The sequence below is a fragment of the Oculina patagonica genome, chromosome 5 (genome assembly GCF_052425735.1).
Source record: "Oculina patagonica isolate OP01 chromosome 5, crgOcupat, whole genome shotgun sequence".
NCBI classification, from domain to species: domain Eukaryota; kingdom Metazoa; phylum Cnidaria; class Anthozoa; order Scleractinia; family Oculinidae; genus Oculina; species Oculina patagonica.
Window position 1 is genome coordinate 2,342,480 of NC_135762.1, and position 12,817 is coordinate 2,355,296.

General features: G+C 37.0%; 1 protein-coding gene across 1 annotated transcript in view; it reads right to left on the reverse strand.

The window, feature by feature from the left end:
* LOC144654761 (cytosolic Fe-S cluster assembly factor Nubp2 homolog) overlaps nt 1-4,265 on the reverse strand; it is a 98,995-nt gene extending 94,730 nt beyond the window's left edge. The window contains exons 1-6 of the mRNA XM_078514997.1: nt 3,296-4,265; nt 3,108-3,212; nt 2,416-2,509; nt 1,530-1,633; nt 956-1,017; nt 401-464 (exon numbers count right to left, since the gene is read on the reverse strand). Of these exons, the coding sequence (XP_078371123.1) occupies nt 1,572-1,633; nt 2,416-2,509; nt 3,108-3,146 (195 nt within the window). The 5' untranslated portion in view covers nt 3,147-3,212; nt 3,296-4,265 and the 3' untranslated portion in view covers nt 401-464; nt 956-1,017; nt 1,530-1,571. The remainder of the gene's footprint in view (nt 1-400; nt 465-955; nt 1,018-1,529; nt 1,634-2,415; nt 2,510-3,107; nt 3,213-3,295) is intronic.
* Between the last annotated feature and the right edge of the window lie 8,552 nt (nt 4,266-12,817).

Genomic DNA, 12,817 nt, shown 5'->3' on the forward strand with positions numbered 1-12,817 from the left:
GCTTTAAATTAATGTTGCTTGGTAAAATGCATTTTTTGGCTCTTTTGGGATATATGCATATTTTTAGCAAAACACTTGGGGGAAAGGGTCTGCATAATAGACTTCCCAGGATCCATGGGAAGGAAACTACTTGGGCAAGAGATACTCATGAATCGTCTCGCTTAGGGGTGTAAATTTCGGAATTTTGGTATTTTTATATATTCTGTTCTTAGAAAAGCTTGAGCCACACCCAGATTGATATCTTTTAGTGGTTCTTTTCAAAAGTTCCAACAATAATGCCCACCCCTTTCATATAGTAGTCCCTCCCGAGTAGGAAACCATAACATAAGACAAAATTTAATGTTGTGTTATTAAAAACAAGTGTAGTAAATTTAGAAGTTGCATAGGTTGTAATAAATACCATTTTTCTTAGGTCCTCTATCTTCACACCACGGCATCATCTCTTCTGCTATTTAGCAAGGAACCTATTGACACAGCAAGTTATTTGATCAGTAAAAAACTAGCATTAGAAGATACAAACTTAGGCAATACTGTAAAATTCCGGTTAAAAGCCCTGGTCTTATACAACTTCATAAAGGAGCTTTGTGTGGGCTTATAAGTGGAGGGGCTTATATCCAGAAGGGCTTATAAGCGGAATATAAAATAAAACATTTTGAAACGAGCCGCAGGAGTGTTGATCGAATATTTATGTTTTTATTTTAAAAAATGCATAATAAAGCATTATTTAGCCCTGTTCAGTACTGTCATCCAGTGGAGGGGGGCTTATATTTTTAGGTTGATGGGCCTATAACTGGTGGGGAGGGGGGCTTATAAGCGGGGTGGGGGCTTATAACCAGAGTTTTATGGTATGGGCAAGCACTGATAACAACATTCTATTTGTAAATAATACTGGTATTCTAAAATTGGCCATTAATGCATTATATACTTTATTTTTATTTTATTTTTTATGACTCACCAAGAGGAATACTGGTGTATTTATCTTTTGTCCCCACATTCATCATTCCTGGAATTCTTGACCTACAAAAGTAAACATCCAGTAACCAAGCCTAGAAGATATTAAAAAGCAACAACAACAACAAAGATTGACCATTTATAAATAAATCCTAATGTTGCTTTGCGGTAACAACACATTTTTAACTTTATGCAGGTTGACCATTGCTAAATGCCTCAAACAAAATGAGTACAAAGGACTTTTCTGCCAAAGGCAAGCAGCAGGAGGCAGCAATGCATTCATTTCAAACTAGCCTGGTAAGACTCTTTCCCAAGGGGCACTTTTCTAACACTCCAACTTTTCTTTGCTGAATATTTTCCCCACAGGTTCACCTTTCCCTTGCACCCTACTAACTGCCCCTGGGTCTCGGAGGATGGGAACCCTCTGACATGACCAAACATTTTGTTCAGATCACACATCATGTGATCACTTAATTAACCACTACAGTACAGTAAAAAATCTGATAGCAACTCTCTGGTACTTCTCCTGTAAAAACAAGTCCCATAAATCTGAAAATGACACAGATTTAAATTAATACCATTTTTTGCAGGTCTTCTATTTTCACAACACAGCATCTCTGCTATTTAACAAGAAACCCATTGACATGACAGCAAGTCCTTGCCTGTGTACACTGGAACCCAACTAAGAAAAAAAGGTAAAATAATCAGTAAAAATGTAGCACTAAAAAATGCAAACTCAGGCAATGTAGGCAAGCTCTAAAACATTAAACAATTTTGTTGGCCATTCCAAAAAAAAAAAAAATCCCCCCCATAAAATGGAATGGCCCTGTCATATTAAAATTGTAAAATCCAAATCATCCATTACTATCAATACTTAAAGGAGAAGTTCACTCCAGAATGGCCATTTATTTTCTTTACGCCAATAAAACGTTTACACAAAGATATGTTACTCACCAAAATTTCAGCCTCCAACGTTCGCTATAACCATACGAAATCTTTCCCAAAACTCGACAACTGAACGCCGCCATCTTGGAGCTGGTAATGTATGCGTGACGTCAAAGAGCTCAGCCTGAAGTTTGGCGGGGAAATTTTTATTGTCAAAACTCCTTGTTTTTTGAATTTTTTGGAGCTCTGTTTGAGCAAAATGGAGCTGCACAAACAGGCATTTTGACAAACAAAATCCACTACGAAGAAACAAGGAGTTTCGAGTATTTAATTTTCCCCGCCAAACTTCAGGCTGAGCTCTTTGACGTCACGCATATATTACCAGCTCCAAGATGGCGGCGTTCAGTTGTCAAATTTTGGGAAAGATTTCGTAGGGTTAAAGCGCACGTTGGAGGCTGAAATTTTGGTGAATAACATATCTTTGTGTAAACTTTTTATTGGCGTAAAGAAAATAAATGGCCATTCTGGAGTGAACTTCTCCTTTAAATTTAATTTTAATTTTATTTTATTATGACTCACCCAAAAGAAAACTGCAGCTGTAATTGTCTTTTCCTTCTACATTCATCATTCTTGGAATAATTGGCCCACATAAGTCAACATCCAGTATCCCAATCTAAAAGATCAAAGAAAATACAAAGCAGTTTAATTAATCTCACATAGTATAGCCTATTCATGTTGTTTTGTTGTAACGTTCAAATGCATTATTCTTAGACACATATAGATTTAACTACTTTTACTTTAAGCAGATAACCCCTATTATTATTCAACCAATGCGCGCGCTGCCCATATTGGTATTTTTTTTTTTTTTTTTATTTTTTTTTGGTGAATTTTTTTTTTTGTTTTTTTTTTTTTTTTAATTTTTTTTTTTTTATTTTTTTATTAAAAAAAAAATTTTTTTTCTTTTTTTTTGTTTTTTTTTTTTTTTTCCCCCCCCCCCCCCCCCCCCCCCTCTTTTTCTCTTTTCTCCCCTTCTAATAGTATTTTCATAGGGAAATATTTGGGGGAGAGCTTATACCATGCAGCCTGACAGATATGGGCACATTTATCAGCCGATTTCCCGGGGAGAAAACTAAAATTGATTTTGAAAAACTAACAAAAAAGGAAAACTTATTCAATTTGGTGTTATTTTCAAGAAAAGCGGACAGCAAACTGTACGTGTATGTAGTAAACTTCAAAAAGAATGTTTGAATTTAGCTACAATCGTAACTTACCGTCCGCCATCTTGAATTTGACTGCTGGTCAGCTACCATTTGTACTGTCGTCTCAAGAGACTCAAGTTGGGCCCCAGGGTCCTCTCTTCTTTCGAGGTTTGCAAGCTGTGAACGAAAAAAATCACAAATATTTAGGCATTCATATTCCAACGTATCCCTTTGTACACTGTTTGTGACTATACTCATACCTTTCACATATATATCCAGAAGTAGCGCAACGGGTGAAAACAGGTAGCCATCCAGGCGATCCATGCAAAAACCTGAAAAAAAAAAAAAAAGAAAAAATGCAAACTGATCCACACAGCAAGAAAAAGAGATCATTTATTTTATTTTGTCTCAGTCTCTGCGCGTTACTGTGATGCCAGTTTTAAAAAAACTAACAATGGAAGGTTGATCGAACGGATGGGGATGTTAAACTGTAATTTCCAATATATATTTCGTCAGGCATGGCCTGACTTCTTCAGGGATGAACTGTGTAGTTTATCCCTGAAGAAGTCGCAGCACAGCCTGATAAGGCCTGAATTTATTGGGAAATGAACACTGTAAATCACAGGCCCATAATTCTTACTTATAAAAATTGTCGAAATGTGATTTTGTGACGATTTCTGAAAGTTGTCGAAGCAAGAGCGAATTCTTAAAGTCGTGTCTAATCGGATATATATATTTTTTTGTTAAAAAAGTGCTGTTTTTAAAAAGAGAAAGATGGACATTTTTTCATCAGTCTCAAATCAGACCACTTAAGACTGATGAAAGGGGTTTTCCCAAAACGTCTCTCTCTTTTTTTAAAAAAAATTAAGCACTTTTTTAACAATTTTTTTACACGAATTAAAGGCCAAAGTGCTCACAGCAAACCTTTATTTATATAATATTATCGGATATTTCTGTCAACTCTTTAATTTCTGAGGACAAATGAGCGAGATTTTTGTTACCGAAATTCCGAAGATGTTTCTGACGGTTTTTCAATATAATTCTGAGATGTTGTCGATGTTCGAAGATGTCGAGAACATGATGTATAGGCACTGCCGAAGATGTCCGAAGCTTTACGAAGTTAAAGTACCCGGAATTTTGAAGACGTTCGCGACGTTTTTTCGAATATATTCTGTAATGTTTGGTATACGATCAACGGAAGCTACGGAAGATATCCGAAACTTTTCGAAGATTGCTTTGGCAACGATTGTTTAATTGTTTCTTTGCTTGGTGCCCAGCCCAATAATGCGTCTGGACTCAGTTTGAAGGATTCAGTCATTTTTTTCAGTTTGGGAGCGAGTTGTTCGGATTTGTGAGACAGTTGCGTTGAAAGTTGGCTTGCGCAAGTGTGATAAACGTTTTTAGTCAGCAGTTGTGCATATGTGAGACTACATGAACGATTTTTCAGATAAGTAAGATTACTTATCATAGCACGTGAGCTAAGCCGAAATGGACAGTATCCTGGAAATTAAAAATCCTATTTATCTACCCAATGATGAATGTAATATTTTTGTTTACAAGACCTTCCTTCCTTTGAAACGTTAAGATGATTTATTTTCACCCATGGCAAACAGCAGCAACAACAATAACAACACTGAAACTATTTAATGAATAACGATACAACAAGAAAACTGAGAAAATAAAGTTAAAAAATAAAATAAAGGATACCAGTTTCCTGAACCAGACCTGAAAAAGATCTAAAAAAAGAAACAAAGATGAAAACAAAAGCATGTACGCACCTGCGGTTTTGATACCAAAATGACACAAGAGAAGGCGCGAATCATAACCACTATACCAAACACTTGTAGACCTAAATAATTATACAGGGTGATAATTGACATTGCCGACTCTAACATTAACATTACTTATAGTTAAACACGAGTTACATAGCTATAAATTGTCAAAAATAGCCCTGCATATCCTTAAAGGGTTATACATAAATAATTTTTTTGTCTTTAGAGTATCCGAACTAAAATATATTCTGAGATGTTCGATAATTAAAATATCCGAAGCTTTCTGAAGTCAAAGTAACCGGAACTCCGAAGATGTCTCCGACGTTTTCGAATATGTTCTGAGATTTTCGAAGATGATCGGTAAACGTCATGATCATGAGGCTCTTCGAAGACAGAGACACCGGAATTCCGAAGATGTTTCCGAAGTTTTGAATATATATATATATGTTACGGACGCTGCCGAATATTTTGAAAGCTTTCCGAAGATTGCTTGGTGGCCACGATTTTAAAATCATTTATCCGCTTCTTTCCTAGTCCCAATATTTCTGGACTTGGATCGGAGGATTCGATCAATTATAATTACTTTCTCGCAATTTAATCGAATAAACAATATCGAATAAACAAATAGCTGCTCGATGCAAGAAGTTCGGATTTGTGAGAGACAGGCATTGTGTGTAAATGTTATTTAATCAGTAGATGTGAAAATGTGAGACTATGAGATAAGTGAGACTATTTATCATAGGAAGTGAAGTACGCTGAAATATCCACATCCTGGAAAGTAAAAATCCTATTTATCTACATTAATATCTATACACTCATGGCAAACAACAGCAGCAACAATAACAACAACAAACTGTATTATGAATAACAATACAACAATAAAACTGAGAAAACGAAAGTATGAAATAAAGTAAAATAAAATAAAGGATACCAATTCCCTGAACAGGATCTGAAAAAAAGAACTAAAAAAAAGCAGGAAAGAAACAAAGATGAAAACAAAAACATATGCGCAGCAGCGTACAGCACCGAATTGATATAAGGGAAGGTGCTAATCATGGTGACACGTAAAAGAGTCTTACATGAACATTATTTGTAGTTAAACACGAGTTGCATAGCCATACATTATCATACATGGACCTACATAATCTTACAGAGTGATACATGAACCTTATTTAGATACATGATTACTAGATTTAAATTTTTTTAACCCTGTTTCCGCCTTACATTGTCATACATGAACATACATACCGGTAGCCTTAATTGATACATGGCCATAATTTATATACAGTTCTAGAATTTTATTTTATCCTTTATCCGCTCTACATAGTCTTACATGGCCATACTAGAATAGAATCGAATAGAATAGAATGGAAGAGAATAGAAGCTAGAATAGAATAAAATCGAATAGAATAGAATAGAATAGAACTTTTAAACATGGTTGTTGTATCACGGTCTCCCTGTCTAATGTAATCAATAAAGAACAAGTTAGTATTCTTAACAATTATTCCACAACAGCGCGCGTTGAATATAAGATGGCCGGCTATAATCATCTCATATCCAACACTGAACAACGCATGTGGAATAATTGTTTTACCAAAGCAATCAAACGCCCTCGAATCCCACCTAAGTCGCTAACTTTTCAGTGGTCAGGATTTACAGGGTATTTTAGTTTAGAAACATCATCAGGTCTATTCAAATCATAAATGAGTGTCTCCAATGACTGGGAACCACTCACGCTCTATTCCCATCATGGCTCTGTAGCTCAGATGGTAGAGCAGTGGACCTGTTATCCAAATGTGGTGGGTTGGAATCCCACCTAAGCCACTGAACTTTTTCCAGTAGTTACTGCAGTGTTTTAGTTTAGTAATATAAATGATTGAATCAAATGAAATTTAATCACGCCATGGTAAAGCAATGGACCTGTAACCTGATGGTAATGGGTTCGAATCCCAACCTTTCTTTTCCACTGAAAAGTACAACCCGTTGATCTGATCTTATTTAAATACCGTAGAATTCCGGTTATAAGCCCTGGGCTTATACATTTGGTAGGGGTTTGGGGGGGGTTGGGGGGGGGGGTTGGGGGGGGGTAAAAAAAGAAAAAAAAAAAATAAAAAGAGGGGGGGGGGATGGAAAAAATATTTTTAAAAAAAAAAAAAAAAAAAAAAAAATTTTTTTTTTTTTTTTGGGGGGGGGTTGGGGGGTTTTTTTTTTTTTTTTTTTTTAGGAAGGGGGGGGGGGGGGGGGGGGGGAGATATGTTATTTAGCCATAACTAGTATTTTGTATTCTAATTTTGATACTTCAGTCCAACTGACATAAAGCCAGTTCGTTCTCTGACCAAATGGACACAGGCACACGCTCAGGTTCGTGCGTTAGCACTGGCAGGGGTTCATGTCTTCACAAGCACTCGCATGGCAGTCACACTGGCACTGGCTCTGTGTCATGAGATCAGACGGAAGAAACAAAGGCCGCAATATTCAGAGAGGAAGCCACATCAGCCACAGCTGGTTTTCATGCGGGTCCTCTACCCAGATCGAATTGGAATTTGAAAATTTTGGAGAAAACCCCCCCAAAAAAACAAACTCAGTCAAACTACTTAGTCATTTACATTCATACTTTACCCTATACATAATAGTCTGGCGGGCAGCCACGATCTTTTTCCTGTCTAACGTAATTCATAACTAAAAAGTTAGTATACATAACAATTATTCCACAAACGCGCAAACTCTTGAATATGAGATGGCCGACTTTGGTCGTTTCATATCCAACAAGCGCGAGTGGAATAATTGTTTTAATAGAGCACCGGATCAAACGCCTTTGGTCCCCACCTTAGTCGCTTTCTTTTCAGTAGTCAGAATGTACAGTGTATTTTAGTTTATAATCAACCTATGGCATACAAATGAGTGAATCGACTGGGAATCACTGACGCGCTTTTCCCATCATAGCACTGTAGCTCAGATGGTAGAGCAGTAAACTTGTAACCCAAAGGTTGTGGGTTCGAATCCCACCTAAGCGACTAATTATTTCTTAACTGATCAGGATTTACTGTGTATTTTAATTAAGAATTATCCTCAGGCATATAAATGCATGAGTGAATTGACTTGGAAATCACTCACGCTCTATTCCCATCATGGCTTTGTAGCTTAGATGGTAGAGCAGTGGACCTGAAATCTGAAGCTCATGGGTTGGAATCCCACCTAAGCCATTAAATTATTTCAGTAGCCAAAATCTACAATCTATATAGTTTAGAGTCATCCTCAGGCATATAAATGAGTGAAACAACTGGGAATCACTCACGCTCTATTCCCATCATGGCTCTGTAGCTCAGATGGTAGAGCAGTGGACCTGTAACCTGAGGTCGTGGGTTCGAACCCCACCTGTGCTTTTTTTTAGTAATGAATCATCTCCAGGCATATAAATGAGTGAATCGACTGAGAATCACTCACGCTCTATTCCCATCATGGCTCTGTGGCTCAGATGGTAGAGCAGTGGACCTGTAACCTGAAGTTTGTGGGTTGGAATCCCACAATGTACTTACATTGTATTTACAACCCGTTATCGAAAAACCCAGATCATTCATTTCTTTTAGATATTTGAATGTACTAATAGACAGACAATATGTAATCCCCGCTTGAATACAGGCAGTCCTCTGGGGATTACAGCCGGTAGGTAACTGCGATGGTCACTGCCACCTACTGAAAAATTACGCACCTTAACCACCTCTCTGCTACCCAGATCACATGATATTCTGAGTTGACTCGTATGGTACTTATTTAACCAACATACAATGGCAGAGCCATGGAATTCCAGTAGGCGGCATAGCAGCTTGCCCCCTCTAACTGCAACCGGTCCTCGGGAGCGTGCAAGTAGACAAGCACCAAGTGGAACGCGCGAAACCCTCCACCCAGCTTGGGATTACGTTCTTAGCTTAGCTGTTTTGGTATTGATCCGGGATTTTACGAATAACGAGTTGTTACCTGAGCAGCAGTCTTGAACTTGGTGACTGTCTCCAAATATTCTCTGAAAAAATGAGAGAAATGTCTATTGTCTATCAAAAATTGTCGACTACCAATGACAAATGGCGCAGATCGGTAGCTGAAATGCTGACGATGTCTAAGAGCTACGCGAGTTAATGACGCCTTTATAGAGAAGGAAGATCTGGTTTTTACTGGCGCTTTGAATAACTGTAGAGCCCAAGTTACTGTTCTGGGATGATTTTTACCGAAGACATTTTTTTTTTAGAAATAATCATGTTTTTAAGTCGCAAAATAAAATTAAATCTTTTTGGAAATTATAAAAAAGCTCTAAATTCGGCTTCTTAGTTACCTCTATAATGCTCGCATTCAGTATTTTATTGCTTTGTCTTGTTTATGGCCACATTCTTAAACTTGGAAACGGTACCCAACGATTTCCTGAAAATAGTAAAAACCTATTATCCACCAAAAAAGTGCGCTAACAATTATGAATGATGCAGCACAGTAGCTGAAGAGTTTGAAAGGCGGACGATTCAGAGAACCACATGAAAAATGACTGTGAGCCCTATAGTTGATATTCTAAGATTAGCTTTACCGAGTTATTTATAAATTCTCAAAACAGTAAAATCTAATCTAAGACAAGAGTGCTAATAAAATACTAACTTACCTCCAGATGACGAGCATTTTCCATTGCCTTTCCTGTCTTATCTTTGGCCACATACTTGAACTTGGTAACTGTATCCAAAGATCTTCTGAAAAAATGAGAGAAATGACTACCTTATTGTCCAGCAAAATTTGTCGGCTATCCATTACGAACGGTGAAGTTCAGTAGCTGAAATGCTGACGATTCTGAAAACCACATGAATAAATGACGCAAGTAAAGAAAGTTTGGGTTTTTGCTGACGCTTTCTTTAGTTACATATTCTGAAATAAGCTTTACGCTGTTGTTGTTTAGACACGCAAAAAATAAATTTAGCGATAATGTAAGACAAGAGAGCTAAACTCTTAACTTACCTCTATGAAGCGGGCATTTTTCATTGCATTACATTTTTCATTTCATCTGTTGCCATATACTTGATCTTGGCAACTGTATCCAAATACCTTCTGAAAAATTAAGAGAAATGTCGAGAGAATATTATCTTAGAAATGTTTATTGTCCACCAAAAATGTCAAAATGGTGCAGTTTAGTAACGTAAATGCTGACTATGCTGACAACCACACGAGTTTATGACGCCCTTAAAGGGTAAAAAGATCGTGTTTTCGATGGCGCTTTGAATAACTGTAGAGCCCTATTTACTATTCTAAGATTAGCTTTATTGAGGTTTTGTTAGCCTGCGTTGCGATCGCGAGAAGGCCTCGCTGGCCCCCCGCCCTTGGTCCGGAGACACGTAAAAATGTTCAGTCTAGTCCTTTTCTAAATTCTTAAAATAAAATTTAATCTAAGACAAGAGTGCTTATAAACTCCTATATAACTTACCCCCATGGGAGGGCCGAATTCGCATTTTGTTGCCTTGAATGTATTATCTTTGGCCGCATTCTTGTGAACTTGGTTCTAACTGGTATCCAAAGATCCTCTGAAAAATAAGAGAAATGTCAAGATAATCGATATTCCCTTGGAAATGTCTATTGTCCACCAAAATGTGTCGGCTTCCTATCAGGAAAAGTGAAGTTGAGTAGCTGAAATACTGACGATTCTGAGGACCACACGAAAAAACGACGCCCTGTTAAAGAGAAGAAAGATCGAGTTTTTGCTGGCGCTTTGAATTTCTGTAAAGCTTAAGTTACTATTCTGAAATAAGCTTTGCCGTATATTATTGTTTAGACACGCAAAAATGTTCAAAAATAGTCCTGATGTTAGGTTTTAAGATAAATTTAATCTATTTGGTGATCATTTAAGCCAAGAGTGCTACTCTTAATTATGACTTACCCATACGAGGCGTGAATGTTTCATTTCCTTTCTTGTCTTATCTGTGGCCATACATGATCTTGGCAACTGTATTCAAAGATCTTCTGAAAAAAAAATAAGAGAAATGTTTATTGTCCAACCAAAAATTCTCGAAATGGTGCAGTTAAGAAGCGTAAATTCCGACGATCCTGACAACCACAAGAGTAAATGACGCCCTTGAAGGCTAAAAAGATCGAGCTTTTGCTGGCGCTTTGAATAATTGTAGGACCTTTTCTGAGATAAACTTCCGGTGTCAATACACGTGAAAAGGTTCTAAAATAGCCCTTTTTATATTTTCAAAATAAAATCTAATCTAAGTCAAGAGTTCTAATAAAATAAAAATACCGTCTTACTTACCTTCATAGCAGCGGACATTTTTCATTGCCTTTCCTGTCTTAATCTGTAGTCACGTTCTTGAATCGTTGGTTACTGTATCCAAAAATCTCTTTAAAAAAACGAGAGAAATGATTATTGTTAATCAAAATATGTCGGCTACCTCTTAGGAATTGTAAAGTTTAGTATCTATTGGGTTTTGCTGGCGATTTGAATGGCTTAACCCATATATATTGTGTAGACACGTTAAAATTCGATAAAAAATGTTCAGAAATAATTCTGTTGTTAGAAATCTCAAAACAAAATTTGATTTTTTTGGTAATTATATAAGACAATAGTTCGAAATTCTACTCTGAAGTTACCTCAATAAGGCGGGCATTCATGTCTTTCAGTGACTGTCCTTTCCTGGACTTGCTTGCTGTATCCGAAGTGTTTCCAAACTTCTTCTGGAAAAAAGGGAAATGTATTTGTCGTTTAGAGTTTGCCAGCTACCATCAGAGAAATTGTACAGTTCACTAGCTCAGAAATACTGACGATTCCGAGGACCACATTCGGTGCAAATTACACCGCAAAGAAACGTTCTTTTACCTGCCAAGCAAAGTTTCGGTTTCATGGAAGTGTGAACAACTTTTATAAGAAGCTTGTCAAGCTGAAAACAGAGTTCTTTTCTAAATGTCGAAGCTAAACTCGCTGTGTCCTCTAAAAGCGGATTCGTTTACTTGAAGTTGGCGGAAGACCCGTAAAGGCAACGCAAAGTAGACCTAACTTTGCCCAAAGGTTTCAGTTGAAGCGAACGAAAAGTCGGTTGCAAAATTTTAAATTGCAAGTTGGCAAAGGTGCGCATGAATGAATAAAAATGGCCTAATTAATTTTGAATTATAATCAAACTTGCAAATTCCGAACGTGCAGTAAAGCTTTAATAACACGTTATTTCAAAATACCCACATTGGCGCATGGTTCAATTCTACTTATTGTTCATAACAAGTAAAGTGTTACTTCGGGTGCGGTTACTCAAGGCGAATTTTTATTCCCCAGGCGTTGTTTTCTCTATATACAGTCGACCTCGATTATCCGGACTTCGATTATCCGAACTTCCCGCCTGGTCCCAATTTTTTAATGAATATTAATTAGTCACATTCAAGACCAGATATAATACACATGTACTCGCTTTAACAAAGTTCTTCGGTAAATTGAAACGTTATTTCAAGTTTGCCTAGTTTCCAATCGAACAACATTTAATACTTTGGCAGGCAACTTCATTATTCAGTCTTTGATTACTTGTATTATACTCAGTGTATACCGAAGTTTACAAGGCAAAATGGCTAAATTCAGAATATGTTTAAATCCTTTTATGAAGTCAAAAACATCGTAGAGTGGGCGCTAGGCCCCGGGGGGGTGTACTCCCTATAATGGCCTATACGGGGAGGCTCCGCCCGAAAGGGGTACCTTTTTTTAGGCTTCAGGTATATAAAAGGGTAGGGATTTCACAAGTTTAGGTATACGAAAGGGTATGAAAATCTGTCATTTAGGTTTTTCAAAGGGCCTTTAATTAAAATATTTCGAATAGATGCAATTTATGGCTGTATTATTTCAATTTATTAAGCGCTACATGAAAATGACAAGAAAACGTCATGTTGTAAGTCTATACCATGTCTTTCAGGTATATGAAAGGGGTACCTTTTTTCATTAAAAAGTATACCCGGACCACAGGCGGACCACCCTATGTGTTCGTGGTTAATAATTGTTGACATAAGGTCATG